This window comes from Hesperophylax consimilis, chromosome 7, assembly GCF_061612785.1.
Source record: "Hesperophylax consimilis isolate HC1 chromosome 7, BYU_Hcon_1.0, whole genome shotgun sequence".
NCBI lineage: Eukaryota > Metazoa > Arthropoda > Insecta > Trichoptera > Limnephilidae > Hesperophylax > Hesperophylax consimilis.
The window spans coordinates 6,655,886-6,678,365 of NC_142842.1; the positions used below are offsets into that span (position 1 = coordinate 6,655,886).

Consider the following 22,480-nt stretch of genomic DNA (forward strand, 5'->3'; position numbering starts at 1 on the left):
TCCCAGCAACCAACCAGCTTTGTGTTTCGCGTCCAGACGTTTCTCGATGTAATAGTATATTATGTTTCTACAACTGATCCATATTATACGATGTGAATATGCTTAAAATAAAGTAAAATAATGCTTATATATGGAATGTAATACGACAATTGGGTTTATTCTCTTTTTCACATCTATTTTTACAAGTTTTCATAGCACAAGTCAACATTTTGCCGTGTTATTTCGTAAAATGAACCGATGATGCCTCGACCATAGTTCGCACAAGAATGATGACGTCACGTTTTCAGATTTCACTTGAGGCCATACGCGAGCACAGCCGGCTCCAATGGAACCGGTATGGGGAGTGGGCATAAATATACCACTCTCGGAGTGGGGATAATACGCTTTTAATCACTTAGGGCAGGTCTACTAATATTCATATGTCTATGCCTTCAATTAAATAGCATGTGACGGAAAAAAGAATTTAGATACATGTTTCGATCCTGCCCATCACTAGTCCCGGTTCCTGGTAGTGATGTGCATGATAGAAATGTTTCAATCGAATTAATCGCTCGGAGTTCAGCGGGAACAATAACTGCAGTCAGAGGCAGCACTTTTTGTTTCATGGGGGGAGGGGGGTTGTGTATTCTAATGTTCCTGAATTTACACTGTTATTAAAATAGGTGCTCCTGCTAAATGCTTCCGCTGAACTCCAAGCAATTAATTCGATTGTCAATACAATCATCAACAGCTTGCGTTTTGTCCATAAATTTGAATATTTTTCCTCAAATGTTTTAATGAATCTTCTTCTTCTTTGGTCTCATAGATCGGGAAAAACAGCTTGTTCTAATACCGTACCACAAATAATCTGCCCATAAATTTAAGGTTGACAAAAATAAATCATCGGTTCGTATTCGGAACATCATTCTTAGTATTTACAAAGTCAATTTCCTAGAATGGAGCCAGAATAAAAGGCTTTTAAATTTTCATGTAATGTAAATGCCTGCAAATTTTGTGTTTTTTTCCATAATCTGATTTATGAAGGAGATTATCTGTGGCAGGCGGCGTGAATTTGATTTGTATACAAATCTACAGTTTATTTCCGAATTTTATGAAATTTTGCACGCGTGGACAAAACAAGAGATATGTCACTGTATACGATTGCGTCAAGCCCAGACAACGCCTGGGGCTTCAGTAACTATACAAACTTTATGAAGCTTTTTGAGATTTTTTTCACAGAATCGTCTTCAGACCATCAATCAAATCACGAAAGTCTGTGAGATTAATTCGAAACATCATTCGACGGATGGTATATCGTTTATCGGAATATGAGAAATCGATTTTGTGCATCACTAGTTTATTGGATAAATATGAATCTATGGAATGAGTACACTTTTCGGCTTTTCGCGCCCTTATGATTTGACATCTCAGCTGTGTTATGTTAATCTGTCAAAATTTGGTACCAAACATTGTAATATTTTTTTGGCAACGATAACAATATGGGTATAAGTGGATTGATACCGTTTTTAGAGAAAGCTTCGAAAAAAGGAAATATTTCGGAGTTTTCTGGATGTACAGTTGCTGTTGATACTTATTGCTGGCTTCACAAAGGAGCATTTGCTTGTGCCGAAAAACTCGCACGCGGAGAGTATACGGATGCGTAAGTTTATTATGATTTATTGTATTAGAAAGGGATTGATATAATGTCCTATCAATCTGTGAATGCTATTTTACAGTCTGTTTTAATTCTGTTCTAGACACATCAAATATTGTATGAAGTATGTCAACATGCTGCTATCCCATTCCATCAAACCAATTCTTGTATTTGATGGGCGCCATTTGCCGGCAAAGGCGTTGACTGAACTCAAAAGACGAGAGTAAGTAATGCAATTTATAATTGAGCTTTTACAGACATAGCACTGTGTTATGATTAAATATTAAATTAGCAAGCATTAAGAGCACTTCTTGAAAGCGAAAAATACTCTTTAACGCGATGCATATTTACAAACTTAAACCATGAATTTAATTCCCAAAACAGACATATACATGGGGAGGGAACCTTTTGCCTCCCACTTTCCTCTGACCTTTTTCAAAGTTGTTTACCTAGCTCTGTAGCTCACCAACTGCCTCTGAAATAAATTATAAATATATTCATCCGATTAGGTTTTTCCGCATCTTTTATTTTTAAAATTTTATTTGTCGTATTTTGAATTTGTACATAGTTATATATGTCCTAATACAATTCTTATACAATATTATTAAAAAATACATCACAATAAAAATTATCAATCACATAGTTTCGTAATTTAAGTTTAAATTTGTTTACGTTTCTTCTAATTTTATTTCTTCTGGTAATTCGCCAAATATCTTCATCGCTCTGTACATCCACGACTTTTGACTCTTGGTTTTTTTTTCTGAAGGGGAGTCTTATTTCATACCCTTTCCTCGTCTCATGTGTGTGTTTGTGATGCAGTTTTTCATTTTTTCTCAGAAATTCAATTGATGTATGGCCATTAATAGTTTTATAGATTAAAAATTAAGTGTTGGAAGTAAATAATATGTTTTAATGACAAGATACTCCTTCATTTTGTTGATTTTTGTATGTCTATTTTTCTTCAGTAAAATTCTCATAGCCCTATTTTTTAGTATTGTCATTTATTTAATGAATCCATCGTTGGCTAAGAATATAATGCAGCTGCAGTAATTAACGTGTGGTACAATGCGTTGTATACATTTTTACTGGGGACTGTGTTTACAAATCTCTGGGATTTTTTATTTGGCTTTTATTTTGAGAAAAAGACAGTTCAGAGTCCTCCAGTATTTAAATTCAAAAACTTCTTTCAAAGCTTTACCATCTACCAATAATTCCCTTTTTGTTGGCTTTACTTGTTTTCCAATGTTCATAAATTTTGTTTTTATTTATATTACTAATCTATGCACAACCTTACTTGGTGGCAATGTAACACATTTATTTATTTATTTACGCCCTAGTGGATTTTACATAAAATAGATGCAAGTGATACAGTTGTGTTAACTATTTGTTGTCCATAGTAACAATGGTATTTATAGAATAAGTAAGTTACAAAGCAAAACGCATTTCTTTCAAATGAGTAATTAATAAGAATTAACAAATTAAATTAAATAATGTGAAATATAAAATAATTAAAAAAATATAAAATACTGAAAAAAATATGTATTCACTACGGAGTGGTAAACTCGTACATTTCAGAAAAGTAATTACGAATATTTAATTTAATTGCGTTCCATTAATATGAAATCTTAAAATATTCCCAAACCGATTACTAAAATTATGCAGTCGATTTATAGGTATCATTTTGTCTCGAATTTCTGGTTGGTATAAATAATTATATTTTGTCTCGAATTTCTGGTTGATATGAATAATTATATTTTGGCGAGAACTTCTGGTTGGTATAAATAATTATATTTTGTCTTGAATTTCTGGTTGGTATAAATAATTATATTTTGTCTTGAATTTCTGGTTGGTATAAATAATTATATTTTGGCGAGAATTTCGGGGCTGTCAATACCATCATTAATAATTTTATTTAATAAAACATGATTAGAGATCTGGCAGCGTAATTAAATTTAGTTGTTTATGTTTATGATTCACTTTTTTGTCAATGCTGGTCACTTTTTTGACGACTAATATTATTAATTTGAATCAATAATTGACCGGTACTAAACTAACAAACATAATATTTATTACAGATCAAGAAAAACAGCGAAAAAACGTGCAGCAGAGCTCTTACGACTTGGACAGGTAAATTATCGTACCCTAAATTCTGATTGCTCAATGGTAGGATACAAACTTGAGTTGTATTCTGCCTTTTAAACTGAATTTATTAGGAAATGTGTTTTTATTTATTTATTAACGCCCTTTTTCGGGACTTTTACATGAGAATATTAAGAAATATACATTATTTATTGTACTTAACTGAATTGCTTCATTAACAACATTTTATATTTGTTTAAAGATAAAATGAAGATGTCCACTGACTTGGTATAATTGTTTCCCTCCATTAGTATTCTGGGCAAAGAGGAAATACATATGGTAGTTAGTCCCAGAATTTCTGCACTGAAATAAATCCTGACTTCTAGTATTACGTTGTGGATTCCGAAAGCTTATCAATTCTAGCAATACCGGACTATCAACTAAAGCATTTAGAATTTTATAAAGAAATACCAAGTCAGTGAAAATTCTTCTGTTTGACAATTTGAGCATATTCGTATAATTTAACAGAGTGTTGTAGTTCAACATAATTGCTGGAATACCATAATAATATTATTATATATTTTGTTAGATGGAAGAAGCTCGCTCATACATGCGGAGAAGTGTAGACATCACCCACGAGATGGCTCTGCAGCTAATAAAGCAATGCCGACAGAGGAACGTTGACTGCATTGTAGCGCCTTACGAAGCCGACGCGCAAATGGCATATCTGAACAAGATCAATGTAGCGCAAGTTATCATCACAGAAGACTCTGATCTCATTCTTTTTGGATGTAATAAGGTATGTATTGCTACAGAAATGGTCTGCATAGCTCTTGCATAGCTCCTGCATAGCTCCTGTGTAGCTCTTGTTTTTTTTTTTTTTTTTTTTTTACAGTATTACCGCACAAGAGTCCCAACTGCTCCCGTCTGGAGCCAGTGAGACTATGGCATCCCCAATTGGGGTATGTTGTGAGGCTGAGGGTATTGGGGAGGGGAGGGAGATGGGGAAGAGGAAGGTGGGGAAGTACCTGGCTATTCAGATCTGGTCACCAAACACGGCTAAAGCCATTTCAAGCAACGTTTCAATTCTGAATGGTGGTCTTACACCAGGGCGATACTGAGAGTATCTTCCACTCTGGAACGTGCCGCAAATATACTATATATTATTTTAAATTAATTAATTGTGAAATAACACAAATTAATCAAATAAAATTTATTTGCGCACGCCGGGTTCGAACCCGCGACCTTCGGATCTGTAGTCAAAAGCGTATACCACTAGACCACGCCGGCCGTCACTCAGTAAGAGTGTAAGTGTAAGCACTCAGGCCACAAGTCAATCGTGCTATTTCCCATAACCATCTTATTCCTTTGAGAGTAGCCCAGTTCATTTAATGAATTTAACAGGGTTGCAATAATTGGGTTTTTGGTCATCTCTCTATATTTTGCAAAGACTTGAGTTAATGGCACGCATGCGCAATACTCTCATGGTTTGTACATTTCTGCACATCCTAACAAAAGCAACATTTTCCGCTTACTGTGGTGGTAGTAGAAGATTTACAAATATTATCAGATTATTCGTAACCTGGGAATGTTCGTCTTTTCTTACAAATAAAAAAATTGAAAAATCAGTACTCTTTCAATCAATATTTCTTGTAATTAGAGAATAAATAACCTTTGATGTTTCAGATATTTTTCAAAATGGATCTGAACGGCAATGGGGTGTTGGTGGAGAGCAACAAGCTGCCGTTGGTGATGAAGTGTCCCCTGGAGCACTACAGCTTTGCCAAGTTCCGGCAGATGTGCATCATGTCCGGCTGCGACTACCTCGCCTCCTTGCCCGGCATCGGACTGGCCAAGGCGAGACAGTTCATCAACGCTACGAGGGATCCTGATATACATAATGTAAGCTGTTGTTACTATGTCTTGACAGAGTCCGCGGAAAGGCGGTGAACCATGCTCCATGGTTTCCTGCACCTTGAACTTTGAAATCTGGAATAATTAAATACAGAGTATGTTTACACCTTAGTCCAGAGTGGAAAAAACTCTCATTATCGCCCCTGCTGATAGAGTACCATTCAGAATAAAAACATTGAAAGTTACAAAACATAAACTAACATTAATAGACCAGTTAGATAAGCGTAGTCTCTGTAGTCTATTACATTTATGCCAACCATAGATAGACATTCTAATTGATAGACCAGTCAATCAAACAATTGTTAATAAATGAATCTGACAGTATACAGGCAACTCGGATTTTATAATCACTGTAAGAGTCCCGACTGCTTCCATCCTTCTGGAGCCATGGAGACTATGGCATCCCTAATTGGGGTATGTTATGAGGCTGAAGGTAGCGGGGAGGGAAAGGAGATGTGAAAGAGGAAGGAGGGGAAGTACCTGGCTATTCTGGTCTAGTCACCCAACATGGCCAAAGCCATTTCAAGCAACGTTTCAATTATGATTGGTGGTCTTACACCAGGGTGCTACTAAGAGTATCTTCCACTCTGGAATGTGCCTCAAATATACTATATATTATTTCAAATGAGTTAATTGTGAAGTACACATATTAATTAAATGAAATTTACTTACTCCTTACCAATCAACCACAGAGGCCATTTCAGACCTGGAAAATAAAATCTAATGCCTACGAATGACTAGTCCTTTTTACAATGACGCGCAAATTGCTGTCTTTGTAAAAAACTTAAAATCTCAAATCAGGTAAACAAAAGCATGTTTTTTTTTTTCAAAATTAAATATTTTGTTACACTTTTACAAATCTGTTATAATTTACCCACCTCATTCATTTTTAGCAACGCTATGCCAAGCGGTTCGGTTAAAAATAAACATTCATATCCTGCACAAAAAATTCCCTCAATGTACTGCGCTGCAAACTTACTTACTTCTTTGAACTTTGCTTTTCTGCGCAGGGTCGGGGTCTTTTAATCTGCGCCCCTCGATGGTCAACTTATGACTGACGTCGTAGTTTATTCAAAGCACTATCGAACCCTCCTGGTGCCAAAAATACGGTCAAGTGCTTTTGCCTCCAGCTCGTCGAAATCATACCCAGATTTTATGTTAGGGCAAGTCTATCAATCTCTTTCAATCCAAATCATTTTGGAAGACTTCTAAGACAATTTTATCAATGGTGTTTTTAGTCAAAGCCCAAGTTTTTAGTCAAAGCCCAAGTTTTTGTGTCGTAGTTCCATTGCTGGTAGGATTTTGCTGTAATTTATTTGTAATTGTTCAAAAATATATTGTAATTTGACATATTTATTATCGTTATGAAAAATGTCACAATCCATATTTATTTATGTATTGAGTCATGTAAAATAAAATTGTTCCATTTCTAGGCTCTGCGTAAATTGCCATCGTATTTCAACAAGTCGCAAATGGTGGTGACTGACGAATATCGCGATGGATTTTTGAAAGCTGAAGCAACATTTAAGCACCAGCTCGTGTATGATCCGTTGCAAAGGAAACTCCTGCCTTTAAATAATTTGGAGGATGAAGGTAAACTATCACACATCATTATTTATATGTAGAGACCTTAAATATTCATGATCTCAAGAAAATGAAAATACCTAGTACAAGAAAAATCCACATTTCCCACCCAAAAAGTTTTTACACTTTTAAGTAATTGTTTCGTTATGGCTTATCTATGCTATTGGATCACGTTATTCTGATTTATTTATTCACGATTTATTCTGCACCAAAGACAGTTCTAGGATCTTTGGAAGAACGCAGTCAGTTGAAATAGACCCTTTGCTCTGCAACAACCTCGCTCGGTTGTTCAGTTTGACGAAATCGCCGTGGAGTTGTTATATATCTCTAGTCCTGTAACGACCTCGCTCGGTATTTCAGTTTGACGAAATCGCCGTGGAGTTGTCAATTACCTCTAGTCCTGTAACAACCTCGCTCGGTAGTTCAGTTTGACGAAATGACTGTGGAGTTGTCAATTTCATCTAGTCCTGCAACAACCTTGTGAGGTTGTTCAGTCCGACGTTAATCGCTGTGGAATTCTTGGTCATCTACAACTATACTTGTTGTTTGCCAGTAGATGTTCACTGTTTAGAAATGCCTGTGATCTTCTAACAACTGTGTGATTTGTGCAAGTAAAACCCCACAGAAGAACAGTCGGAAGATTTTCTGTCATAAATAAGCTCCATCTTGTAATCCTCTCTTTCATGTGGGGCATTTGAAGTTGCATCGGAATTATAGATATTCAAATGGCAGAGGGGAGAACCAAGTTCTTTTCTCTGATCCGTTGAGGTGTTGCAAAACAAGTGCGTCATCTCACAGAAGTTTTGTGTAGAAATTAAAAATAGAAATAAGATTTTACAAGAAAGAGCTTAATACAAAAGGACTATCCCCTTAAAACTGTGATTTCAACGACCCCCCATTTTTCCAAAAACAAATTTGCTCACTTATTTCAATGAGAATTGGGCATTGTTTTCTTTTACTTTCACATACTTGATTCCCAAGATTTTACTCTCTATGATCTAGAAGTGGGAACTTTGGATCACATATTTTTTGGTTGTCTCTGTGTGAACAAATATCCTCTCTTCTATCAAACTTTAAAATTGCCTCATCTCCATTTAACATCTCATCTCTTCTAAGTCTGAACTTGACTCCAATCTTCCATATAATTTTGAAATTTGTCTATTTAAATAAAATTAATATATTATAAATTCACCTTCCCTCTCTTCATAATTTGAAATGATGGCCGTGAAAGCCAGAAACATTTGAAAAAAAAAACGCCCTTGGAAAATCTAAAACGTTAGTTTCACTTTGTATTATGTATACAGGGTGTATCGGCAAGTACCCGACAAACTTTAACCAGCTATTCCTCAGCACATTTGGAGTAAAAAATGTTATGGGCGCTTTGCTGTCTGGTAACATTTTTTTTCCATTAAAAACAAAAAATAAATAAAAAATCCCCACTCCGTCACTGTCATTTGCATTGTTTCTCGTGTTCAACAGCTGTTATTAGCAAGTGTGTCAAAAAGTGTCCTCGCTCTTTCGTACACACTAAATAATAATACTTAAAAATGAGACGAATGGTGCCATGCCATTTCGTTGTGATTGTAAAAGCGCGCCAACGTTGGTAAGTACCTACATTATTCAAAGAAACTCGAACAAAATATTGTCAGATGGGTTTTCAAACTTTGACAAAGGATAAAACAGTGGTGACATGTGGTGAAAATATGAATAGTAAATTTTTTATTAAAAAAAAATGTTACCGGACAGCAAAGTGCCCATAACATTTTTTACTCCAAATGTGCTAAGGAATAGCTGGTTAAAGTTTGTCGGGTACGTGCCGATACACCCTGTATAAATAATGAGATGACACATTACATATTTAAAAATAAACGGTATATTTTTTAAATTAAATGTTTTTGAAAGCGGCGTGAAATGTTATGAATTCATATTTCTTTATGTATCTTCGTTGCACTGGCAATATCTGTTAACGTGTCCAAAATATATTTTTTTGCAGAATAAATTGTAAAAAGTGCACCACCGTTCAATGATTTATTTTATGCGAAATATGTAGTTATAATAATTTACTTTTCCTTTTTATTAAAAAAAAATATTATTTTTAAATTGAAAGAGATAAACACATTCTATTATGATCTCCTGAATGATGTCTAAAATATGACCAGATATTGGTGGCGCAACGATGGACGACAAGCAAAATGCAACAAAGTTACCTAAACTAGAGGTACTTAATAATTATTTGGATACCTTTTCTTTTGTGTGTAGTTATGGGTTGTAACTACATATTTCGTAGAAATATTAGGAATATAATTTTTTTTTTTAAATAATTTTCAATTATGTAGTGTCCCGTGCTTATGTTATATTTGGAGAGAAGACAGGATTAACTGACAGGTAAAAACATGCTTTTTTGGAAAATATATTTACACAGACAGTCTGAGCCACAGCAACACATGGCGGGGTTCAGCTAGTACCTAAATAAATAATTTATGCTTTTTAAGTAGGCACTAATTTGCCGGAATCTTAAATTACATTATATATTTTTTAAATTTACATTATTCAATTGTCTCTAGCCACTTATGTAGAATCAGTAATACCAATTGACATAAATTATTTGAAATGGCTGTCATCGCATTCAACGAAAGTGTATTTTCATTTTACGTAATTAAAAATTAAAATGCTATAATTGAAAATTTCACAAATACAGTCAGTTTCGTTTTATAGAAATTAAGGTAAATCAAAAGGCATTATTTAAAAAAAATCATATTAAGCGCGGCCAGCGATCCTGAAATATTTACCGAATATAATAACAGAACTTCAATAGAATATTTACAGAACTTAAACATTAACTTTGAAATATGATGAACTGTATAAATTCTGTGAAACAACTAATCCTTGGTGTGTGTCTTCAAGATTTCGAAAAACAATTTATATATCTTATTTTATCCACATTGAAAAATCTCCCGGGTGAAAAAGGACACGGGTTCAAGTCCCGGTGGCGTCATGTATATTTTATCAGGATATTTATCAATGTGGATGAGTGTTTCAGGCTAATAATTATTGCTTATAAAATAATTGTTACCCTTTGTGCTATGCATAAAAAATCTTGTCTTAAACATTAGTTTACCAAAAAATAATAATTAATATTTGACAAGTTCTAGTATTTTACCAAAAAATGTAAACAATTTGTCTCGACGCCATCTAGGGAGAGAGTTAGCACTTACAATCCCTTTCTCATATAAAAATAAAGTTGGTTGTTTCAGGTGAAAAAATGTAACAAGCAGTAATTGTTGAATGAAACACTAGTATATATTGAATTATTTCGCGGATAAGAGATAAGCCGCCTAGCTCAGTGGTCAGAGCTGTCGACCGGAAATCGAAAGGACACGGGTTCAAGTCCCGCTGGCGTCATGTATCTTTTATCGGGAGATTTTTCAATGTGGATGAGTGTTTCAGGCTAATAATTATTGCTTATAAAATAATTGTTACCCTTTGTTGCTATGCATAAAAAATCTTGTCTTAAACATTATTTTACCAAAAAAATAATAATTTATATATCACTTGGTAGTAGGTATGTAAATAATATTTAAACAGTAGTTGTCAAGCATCAAATTTATAAAAAAATATATAAGGTAGTTTCGTCTAGTGTAAGGGTCAGTGGTTTGATTAGACTTATCTGTTGTTTTCATATAATGCCTAATTGCTTGATAATTTGGTTTTTATCTCAATTTATTTACTATACATTTTTTTTTTGGTTAACTTGACCTTGCTTATCTTCCTTTACAAATGGTTAATTGGGTTATTACGTTGCATCACTTGTGAAAAATCTGCTGCAAGATTTGTTTACTGTGTACATTAGAGAATTGACATACTAGCTTGTGCGATTGTATCTTATAGTACCTGCAAGCACTTTAGTCAAAACAGCCAAAGTCCAAAACAGTATCAAAGGGAACAATAAACAGTTGACACAATTTGTATGTGTGTGCAAATACATGTGTCACAACCAGAGATGTTCTTTATTTCAAATAAATCCATTTAAAATGGAAATGCAAAATGCAAAATGGGTATTTTCCATTTTGCATTTTAAATGCTTTTCTAAAAACCATTTTGCATTTTAAATGCTTTTCTCAATGCATTTTCCATTTTAAATGCTTTTTTGCAACATTCTTCCTACTATCTCCACTCATCTTTTTTTCATAAGCCCCAAATATCAGTCGGTCCTCAACCTCGCTATGAGAGATAATTTACATGTTTCAAGTTGCTCTCTGGTAGAAGCCCTGGCAATCGAGTGATACCATTATGAAAAATACTGATTAAAATACTGAACATGGGGCCATGACGCTGTAATATTAAATGTTAGATAGCAGTTTCTATGTTTTTACGTTGGCAACATTTGTCCCGCGCAAATTTTTTGTGGTTCATAATCTGTAGTCGTTGCATTTTTTGATTTACCATCATGTAGTATGTTTGGTCTACATTGATGTCCATTATTAAATGACAAAACTGTTTAAAAATTCTATAATTAATTTAATTGTTTGACCTGAGAAACCATTTTGCATTTTCAATGCATTTTGAAAATAGGTATTTTGCATTTTGCATTTTAAATGCTTTTGCACTATCAAATTTTTTTCCATAGAAGAGAAGCTAGCAGTCCACAATGGAGTCCTGGTACCTACCCTGATGTATGGAAGTGAGACATGGAACTGGCAAAGGATGAAAGTAGACTGAATGCTGATCCCTGAGGCGTATGTGTGGTAAAATCATGTATGATTGTGTAAGAAATGTGGAGATCCGTAAAGAGTGCAAGGTTGATGTAAGCGTAATGAGTAAGATCAAGAAAGGGACGCTTAGATGGTTTGGGCATGTATAGCAAATGAGCAAAGAAAGAAGTATAAGGAGAATATATGATGCAAATTTGAATGGTAGCAGAAGTCGGGGACGCCCGAGGAAGACATGGCACGATCAAGTGAATCAGATACTCGAGTCAGAATAATAGAAGACTGTGTATGAGATGATGTATGAATGTGAATGAGGCAAGGAGTGTGTGCCAAGACCGAGTTGTTTGGCGGTCCGTCCTCTCTGCCTACCCCTGCAGTAAACGGCGTGATGGTCAGTTAGTTATTTAATTTTATACAATATACAGGGTGTCCCGGTGCACTATCTTCAAGAGGTGATTCTACATGACGGTGGAAGTAAAAAAGATAAATAACTTTTTTCGAAATTCCAATGTTTATTTTCACATACAAAAATATTTTTCCGTAGAAGAATATTTATTTTTTTAATACGAACAATTCAACTTTTTTACATACATTACCAACTATGTACCTTAAAACTTGGAATTTCGAAAAAAGTTTCTTTTCTAAAATCTTTTTTACTTGTATTATCGTGTAGAATCACCTCCCAAAGTTTGCGTACTTTACCCCGGACACCCTGTATAATTAAGTAACTTAATGTTATTACCACTTAGTCATAGTCATAAACAAACTTAAATGGAAAGTAATAAATAAAAAAACATCATTCAGTTTTTCCTTGTGCTTGGCAGAGAGGATGGTACGCCAAACACACTTTTCTCTTGCTTTATTTACATTTATACATTACTAATTTACTATTCATTCTCCATTTCAAGAAACCTCAAGTATTTTATTTGCTTGAATATGTTTTGTTTTCTGACTATTCAATGTATTTTATTTGCTTGAATATGTTTTGTTTTCAGACAATTGAATGTATTTCCGAGAAATAAAATTGCCTAAAGCTGCTTAGCATCACTTTCTTTTATTATTATTATACTTGTCACAGTCCTTTGTAATTTGGTGATCATTGCATGATTTAGCTACAAACACCAACATTATTTATAGTACAGACCTTGTCACCAAACATAACATGCTCTAAAAGTGGGAAGGAGATAACTCTGTGAATTTTAAGCTCGATCTGTAGGACGGAAAGTAGAGCCTCCTACCCAAAGTGCCATCGGCAACCTGTTAGACTATTTGAAATTAAGAACAACAATTAAACAGGTACTGATCCTGAGACGTGCAGTAATGCCGGAGCACCCCTGGATCCTGATATAGCGTTCCAACTAGCTCTTGGTAACTTGGACCCTTTCTCATTGAAATGTTTGGACGTATGGCATCCTGACCACAATAACCCCAAGGTAAGAAAAACATAATGTTTTTATTTCATAAAAAAATTATATGATAATTAAATGTTTTCATCGTCATCATCATCACGGCGCTGTTTGTATGGAATTTGGCCTCCTCAAAAAAAGTTATCCACTGACTGCAGTCCCTCATCATTGGCTTCCAGTCCTCCGTCCTCCCCGTCCTGCTCCAATACTCAAGTACTCCACAGAGTCATTTCAATTTAGTTTATTATTTTTAAAACACAAAATTGTTAATTTCAATACATTTTTAAATATATTTCTGAAGAAGTATTACATAAATATAAACTGTGGGTATGTCAAGTATACTAACAGTAACATAGCTTGCCTTTTAAAGGCAGCTTCATTGATGTCTGAATTGATTCTGTTCAACAACAAGATTGCTCTCCTCACCGGCATGACCATTGGCAAGTTAGTCCTGCATGCTGAGAGATAGAACAGTCCGCGCTGTCGGTGAAGGAGATAACCATTGGGAACATAGAAATGAATGCTCTCCATGATAGATAAGTTTTCAAACCATCCACGAATCAGTCTGAAGAAATGAGACCGTAGATGGTTCATTCCGAGCATACCCAAAAGAAAATCAGTAGGATAGAGCCACGGGTAGTAGTCCCTCGTGTAGAGAAATCTTATAAATTTCTTCTGAACTTTCCAACATGAGGGAATACTTTACTTGGTGTGGACTCCAGATTACCGACCCACTTTCAAGTTTACTCCTTACTAAGAAATTGGCTAAAATTCCGTGCAGTGCACAGAACAAAGCCCAGCATTCTCAATAAGCGCTACAAGCCTGAAATGTCAGCTTACTATCAAACACGATTCCAGGATCCTTCGTGGTGGAGACAGATTTTGATAGGGTGTCCGTTGTATACCGTACTATCCATCTCTTCCTTGGTCTGCCTCTGGGTCGCTTCCACTGGGATATCAATCTTATTATATCGCATTCTTTGTTCACGTCCAGCCCACCGCAGTCTGTGGAATCTGCAGAATCTTGCCGATCACAATAATAATACTTGCATGTTTTTATTTCACAGAATTTTTGTATAAACAAATGTGATTTTTACCGTCAATAATTTCACAAAACAATTAATTAAATAATGAATATCTTAAATGACTGAAAATCTAATGAAATTATTATGTATAAAAAAAATAGCTTTTATTATCGTGTTTTATCTTGTATTTTCCTTACATGTTTTGACAAGAAAACAATGAAACATTTTCAATTCTTTTGGTTTTAGCCTACAGGCGGTAATACAAATGGATGGAATCAATGTAGTATTGCTCCTCACAAGAGTATTTGGAGCAAAGACTACTCGGAACATCGCAAGGAAATTAAAGTGACGAGTATCAAAGACCACATGACAGCTATTACCATTCCCACCACAAGAACCTTAACGACAAAGCTAATTCAGCCCAAATATGAGGACAAAGAAGATAAAGGGTAAATGAATTTTTTATAATAAACATGGACGAAATTGAGTGAACCAATTAAATGAATAAATTCACTCAATCTGATTCTCAATTTGACATGGAATCCCTTACCATAATTACGGCGCAGATATTATAGGCCGCGCCGGAGGTATTGTCCAGGACTCCATCACGTATAGTGTCCCGCGCCGTAATTAATTCATAAAAACCGTAGGTCATCGTCAGTCCGCACGGTATCCGCACCACAAAAACGACCGAAGCAGCGCATATTCGTTTTCAGTCAGAATTAAGAAATACATTTTGTATTCAGTTGTGAGTTGTAATGTCGCATTGTAGTTACATTTCACTCATTCCGAGCCTCGCGTCTGTTTGCCCGAGTCTGTCTGTCCGCATCCCCAACGCTCAATCACAGTTCGTCAAGTCACAGCAAGACAGAGACACTTTTGTCAAAGGTCTTTCCTAATTGAATCCTCAATATCCGCCGCGAATCTGTTCATCGTGTCCCCAGCACGGTCAAGCCCTCGTCAATTTCACAAACTTTTTAATCAGTTTTATTTGGTTATTAGCTGTTCCTCGCCCTGCGTTGCCGTGGCTCAGTCTTTCTGTGCAGGCAAAGGAAACAAGAGCGCGTGTTGCCTTTACGTCCAACAGATGGAGCTGCTTTAAAAAAAAATCATGTTTTTACCTGTCACACGATATTCGAATGCAACGTTGTGTCAAAATTTCAAAGCAATCGGTGGTGAACTTTTGGAGATTTAACATTTTGAACAAACGAACATTTACATTTTTATTTATATAGATAGATTGTTGATTGAGGTATATATTTCTTTTAAAATATTTATTATTACGTAGGTATTGTAGATGAGTATGATTTCATCACAGTAATTAGTAAATATTTGTCAACTTTACGGGTACAACAAAAAACTGTTTATTTATTCATAGAGAATTGTTTAACACCGCAACACAAAATCAGTAGATAAGAACATCGGGGTGCATCAGTTTTTGTACTCTGTCGATGTTACGATATCACGATAATAACATTGTAGTAATTTTGTCTATTATTTGCTGTGATTGAGCGTCGCTTACTTAGGTTTTTGTTTGGCGCGTCTTATATCTAATATATATCTCTAATATTAATCTCTTTTTTTTTACAGATTGACAATTGAAGCTCTCAGTTCTATATATTGCGCAAAGCAGCCGATTAGAAAGCACATCGTAGTTGCCGAGACTCAAGATTTCGAAACCCAAGATGTGGTCAACTTAATATCTAAGAACCCCTTTTCAGTTAACAATTCCAAGCGTTGCAGTAAAAGCCCAGATACACCTGCAGATAGCTTTACTACAGGGGGAAGCGCCTCTAAGAAGAGGTGCTTGTCTCCAGACAAAGAGGATATTTCATCTTCTCCTGAAACATCCCCTATAATAGAAAGTAAAAATAAAAATCATCGGAAGATGGTCGAAAGTAGAACATTCACAAAACTACTTAGATTTAGCAAATTTCAAAGGACTTCATTGGATGATAATAATGTAGTGCAAAGCAAGTTTTTCAATTCTTTTGATAGCGAAAATAAACCTGTTGAGATCAAAGAAGAAAGTGGTTTAAACGTTTCTGGCATAGCCGCTTTGAAAGTCGATGAAAGCAATGTTCTAAATTCTTGTGAAAATATAATCAAAGAAGATAGCGTTCATAATAAACAAATATCTTTGGAAGATTTCTCTTGGACTTCAACAGATAGCACTGTACGTACGCCCATTGATTTAATTGATTTATCACCAGAAGAAAAGTCTAACAGAAGCATTAACCCATTTAAAAAGCATATATTATCAATAAGGAACAACTCAGAAGACTACAATGATAACACATATCCACTGGAGAATCTTGTGACGCCAGTGTCATCTCAGGCAAGTTTATTTCTAAAATTATTTGCTTCCTTATTTTTGTATTTTTACACTCTAAGGCATAGTTGTTTGAACCCCAGTCACATTTGAAGTCATCATAAATTCGACAATCAGCACCATTCTGTTCATCCCTGTTAGCCACACGATTCTCGTTCGCAGCATTTGGTTAAATTTTGATGACCATTTTGAGGGCTTAATCATCAGCTGATTATAACCCAACTCTAAATTTGACAACTGCTAACAGACCTAGAAATGGCGTTTCACAGGGGCAGTTAAAATTTAAAAAAAAATCCAATAACTATTCTAATAACCCTGATTGGCGATTGGGACTTCCCGAAGGCTTCCTTCACATTTAACATCTTAAGCCCGGGGCTTAACACATTGTCGTCGGGACACGCCATTTGCCGTTTTTCGCGGACTGTCGGTCAACTGCGGGACACTGCAAATGCCATTTTCAGTTTTTGGCGGGAAACGGCATTATACGGGTTTGTTATCAGCGTGAAATAAAACGCCTTGAAGGGTGATTTGCTACCTGGGTGCTAGGCGACACTCTGTTGACGTTATTTGAGATGCCTTGTCCGGATTGGCTAGTGTGCCGCTTGTAAAGGCGTCGCCAGAAATCTACAGTTTTTATGCGATCTCAATCTCCAGTTTAGTTTGAGTCATTTCACATATTGGACTATTTTTCATACCGCTCGCACTGTTCTGTTTACTGTTTGGTATTTCATTTTTTGACTTTATCCCTACAAAAATGTCTTTACAAGCCAATGATACATGCACTTATAGTGTGTGATGGATTATCAATTATCAACATACGAAGTGTACCGATTCCTTGAAAGAATAAATACTATCATTCATAAGTGGAATGGGCTCTTCAATTAGGCGAGGCAACCGCAAAAGACTCTTTTTTGACAAGAAGCAATTAAACTTATGAGTTATTGAGTGTTCGCCTTCGGCCTTAGGCGACACTGTTCAATATTTGCGCGATCAGATTTCACACATCCAGCGATTGTAAAATTGCGGGCATGGCAAATATATATTATTTTTTAATATATATCTATATGATATAAAGAAACATGTTATCTTTTACATGGAATGTTCAAATATTGAATATTGAGTGCTATTTACTGAATTAAAATCAGATTTTTATATTCAGCTTTGAAATGTGGTGAAATTATGATGTAATCAAAGCAATTATAATTTATTTTTGATGATCAAATGTCATATATAATTTCTTTGAAAATTTCAATTGAAAATATTATTTGGTTTAGAAATTGTATCAATTTTAAGAAAGCGATATATTTTTGCGCTAATCGCGAAAAACACCCGCTATAGGCTAGAGTCTATTGTTTGAAGCGCCCGACTACAATGTGTTAATATATTGCCACATAGAAAACCTTTAAAAAATAATTAGTACTAGGTGCTGATTCAAAAACTTTTAAAAATGATATTAAAATGTCGTCTATGAAATTATTAATTAAAACTGTTTTGTATTTCAGGTATTCACTGAAAACTTGGATGACATTATACCTGAAACTCAAGACATAATAATTAAAAAGCCTTGGCTGACATGCAGCAGCCAGCCCATACAGAGAGCTAGCAGTATGAGCCAAAATAAGCAACTAAACAAAGCATGCAGAAGGCCCGGCTTGCAAAGGAAGAACTCAGCCCCGGTATTGTCGGCTCAGCAATCTTTACTGACTAATTTTGGATTTAGTTTGAAGTGAGTAATATTTTACATTAATTATATTCCACATGAAGGGGGTGACAGATTACATTAAAAGTTCAAAGCGTTTTATACAACTCATACAGACCTGTCACACCTAAAAAGATGATGTGTTGTAAGTGTGGGCGTGGCGATGATATGTGCTGTGATCTGCTGGCTAGGCTATATTTGAAAATTATGCGACCCCCTCTCCCACCCATGGCAGGAGAAGGGGTCATAACAATCTATAGAGCGCCGTAATTACGCAGCTTGTCTGTCAAAGTGACATACCATACAAAGAAATGATATTCTGCGGCAGTCCCCCAAATTAACTGATCCCCTCTCCTGAGGAAGTGTGTACAGAACGTATAATACGTACATGCCACGCCCAGATTATGCACGCATAATATAGCGTAATGTATCTTAGGCTTTATGCTCTATTAGATTTTCATGATTCACATTTATCCTGTATGGTCCACTTTCTAGTGTAGGTCCAAAGATTTTTTGTGGTATTTTAAGCTCTGCAGTCCTTCTTCCACGAGGATATGCAAGTATCCAATACTTGACAATTTAAGTAACTTAGCGACTACCACATATCGAGGTGTATCGGGGTATACATCCTCACATCTGTGCGTAGGTTCGTATGCAGGCTAGAGGTGAAGCGTATATATCAGAACAGATGTTTGGAACAGATATGTCAAAGATACTTTCGTACTTAGAATTTGTTGTTAAGTATTACGTATACATATCGTGGACAGGGGATATCTATAGGTATCTCGTTTGCTTCGCTAGTACATATTTGAATACTAAGGAAACACTCTTTAAAGCGTCAATACTTTTTCTGGCTTACTCGCCCATAAGAAGAGTTTGTCCCTAGTATCCAAATACTTGGGACACCACATCGACACAGCCAGTATTCAAATACTTTGTACTCCACAATACGTTCCATATGAAAGTATTTAAATTTTAAATACATTTGGCTGCTTGAGCCAGAAGTCGGAGTATACTCAGCACGACATGTCACCTACATGACATGAATCTCCGTTTGGGTATTATCGTAAACTTTATTTAATTACTAAGTTATTTAAGTATTTAAAAACGGCTCCAATCCGTAGTGTTTCATGGCATGGGATCATTTTCATCTCAACAAAGGCTTGTCCTAGTGAGGTAAAAATTCTAACGTAAAAAAAGAACATAACAATAACAAGGTAAAGAAACAATAAACAACAAAAAAAACAATGAAAAAAAAACAAAAAAGAAACAACAAACAAGTTTTGTGTACAAGGGGATTTAGTGAGGCTGCAAGTAGTGGGGATTGGAAGGAGATGGAGGAGAGGAAGGGGGAACGAACGTACCTGTCTGTTCAGATCTGGTCACCAATTGCACAATAAATGTTTTACTGTCTAATTTGTGTTATTTAACAATTTATTAATTGAAAGTATTGAATAGGACGTTTGCGGCACGTTCCAGAGTGGAAGATACTCTCAGTATCACGCTGGTGTAAGACCACCAATCAGAATTGAAACGTTGCTTCAAATGGCTTTAGCCAAGTTCGGTTACCAGATTTGAATAGGCAGGCAATCCCCACCTTCCTCCCCTCCCTACTACCTTCGGCCTTACAATATACCGCAATCGGGGATGCCATTGTCTCTCAGTTTCCAGACTTAGTTATGATACGGGAAGCAATTGGGACTCTTGGGCGGTATTTACATAAAACATTAACAAACCTTCCAAATTAATATTTTTCCTATCACTTACTGACCTATTCCCAAATATTTGTCCCGCCAGGCGCAAGCACACGTCTCTTCGCAGTATTTGGTATGGGCGACGTGCATGCTAGGTACAAGTGCAAAATACTAGGGAACAGGTATTTGGAATAAGTATTTATTCATACTAGTTGTTCCAAGTATCAAGACGAGCTAGTACGACTCACCTCTAAACCGCGACCGGCTGGGCAAGAATAACAAGATGACAGCTATAGCAACTGTTTGACTGTGAGTGAGGCTATGAAAGCATTCTACTTTTTGACATTTCTTCGAGAATTCAACAATGATTGGTAGCGACACGGGTCTTGTGTTTTGGCTTTGGTCTTGTGATTTTGTACAAACTGTGCGCGACGAGTTGTTTGAGGCATTAGTACACAACTTGAGTATCGGAAAATTGCGTATCTCCGTGGAAGAAGTGCCAAAGATTGTTAGTTTAGTTTATTTAGTAGATAACAAGTCCCTTAAATTTGTAGTTTACTTCTCAGTATTTTCGGTCCCTTACAGTAATTTGATTATTGATAAATTACCCCTATTTGTGAGAGGCCGGAATCATTTCTGTACAATTATTTCAATGGTCCCTTGCAGGTAGTGTAGGTAATTTGACTATTGATTAATTACCCCTATTCGTGAGAGGCCTGAATCTTTTCTGTTCATCTATTTCAAAGACAAATGTTTTTTTTTTACAGATCTCAGCTGAAGCATTGAGCTTCTTAATTCTTAAGAAGGTGCCTGGCCAGTTGGTATTGCTGTTCCTTTGTTATGATGATTTATTTCATCTTAAAACTATCTGTTTGTGATGAATTCAGGCAGGACCTGAAGAATTTTGAGAAATGTGTATTTCGAAGCTGTGTTAATTTATAATTTAATAAGCTTAAATTTATTTGTTACATGTTTTGCAAATGTTTTTAGAAAAGGAAATGTTTACCGTTTAATTTATTACATACTGATATTACAATGAATGTGTGTTGCCTTTATTGATTTATTATAAGTTGAACTTTATTTAGTCGAAAAAATGTATTTGTATAACCTTTAGTAGATATGTATTAATAATATTATGTACTGCTTGTACATTTGACTGATGCATAAATAGATTTTAATGATTCTGTGAAAAGTAAGCATTTTTTTTTATTATTTATTGACAATTTCACTCTTCTACGTAAATGTAACTTTTTTCCAATTTAAGGGTTCACTCTGTGCGCGCTGAAAACCGAGTAAATTTGAAAAATTATTATAAAGGTTATAATATGGTGAAAAAAAAAATTTATTGTTGATTTCACATTTTTTTATTAACTCCGACTATAACTACTATATATGAGACTATAACTTCTTATATGAGATTATATTTTATTTTTGGAGATTGGATAATTTATGTTAAAGTTATGATGGCGAAAATGGTTTTCATCAGTACTCCATTTGCACCCGTAAAAATTATGTTAATATTAAAAGAAAAAAATTCTGTTAGTTAAAAAGTTAGGACGGGTTGTTTCGGAGAATTTGAACAATTCATCAAATTTCAAAGTTGATTTTCAAGTTCCTCGAAAGATTTTTTCAAGTTCTGTTTTTATTTCAGTTCTGTCAAGCTAATAGCCTATAATAATGTAATAACAGAACTTGAATAGGACTTTCACAGAACCCAAAAATGAATGTTAAAGTTTGATGAATTTTTCAAATTTTCCGAAACAACCCGTCCTTAGTAAATGTGAATCAACAATAACCTTTTTTTCTCACTATACAGGGTGTATCGGCACTAACCCGACAAACTTTAACCAGCTATTCCTTAGCACATTTGGAGTAAAAAATGTTATGGGCACTTTGCTGTCCGGTAGCATTTTTTTTTCAATTAAAAACAAAAAAATTTAAAATTTCCACACTACATCACTGTCATTGGCATTGCGTTTCGTGTTAAACAGCTGTTATAAGCAAGTGTGTCAAAAAGCGTCTTCGCTCTTTCGCACACACTAAATAATAATAGTTAAAAATGAGACGAATGGTGCCGTGCTATTTCGTTGTGACTGTAAACGTGCGCCAATATAGGTACACACGTGCATTATTCAACGGAATTCGAATAAAATATTTGCCAGATGGGTTTTCAAACTTTATCAAAGGATAAAACAGTGGTGACATGTGGTGAAAATATGAATAATAAATTTTTTATTAAAAAAAAACGTTACCGGACAGCAAAGTGCACATAAGATTTTTTACTCCAAATATGCTAAGGAATAGCTGGTTAAAGTTTGTCGGGTACGTGCCGATACACCCTGTATAACCTATTAATAATACTATAATAATTTTTCAAATTTACTCAGTTTTCAGGGTCCACAGGG

General features: G+C 35.1%; 1 protein-coding gene across 1 annotated transcript; it reads left to right on the plus strand.

Annotated features, from left to right (window-relative positions):
• The first annotated feature begins 1,462 nt into the window (after positions 1 to 1,462).
• Positions 1,463 to 21,153, plus strand: tos (Exonuclease tos). The gene is made up of 11 exons (XM_089633679.1): positions 1,463 to 1,639; positions 1,737 to 1,856; positions 3,709 to 3,760; positions 4,302 to 4,511; positions 5,399 to 5,614; positions 7,060 to 7,219; positions 13,216 to 13,352; positions 14,597 to 14,799; positions 15,941 to 16,688; positions 18,185 to 18,408; positions 20,843 to 21,153. Exons 1-11 carry the CDS (start codon positions 1,479 to 1,481, stop codon positions 20,859 to 20,861), a joined length of 2,250 nt encoding a protein of 749 aa, XP_089489805.1. The 5' UTR covers positions 1,463 to 1,478; the 3' UTR covers positions 20,862 to 21,153.
• Positions 21,154 to 22,480: the final 1,327 nt, after the last annotated feature.

What these genes read in the sequence shown, in the direction of transcription:
- tos (XM_089633679.1), top strand. Translation starts at nt 1,479, where the DNA reads ATGGGTATAAGTGGATTGATACCGTTTTTAGAGAAAGCTTCGAAAAAA. An exon ending in ACTGAACTCAAAAGACGAGA is followed by an intron (nt 1,857 to 3,708) that starts GTAAGTAATGCA and finishes TATTTATTACAG; the next exon opens with ATCAAGAAAAACAGCGAAAA. An exon ending in GGGATCCTGATATACATAAT is followed by an intron (nt 5,615 to 7,059) that starts GTAAGCTGTTGT and finishes TTCCATTTCTAG; the next exon opens with GCTCTGCGTAAATTGCCATC.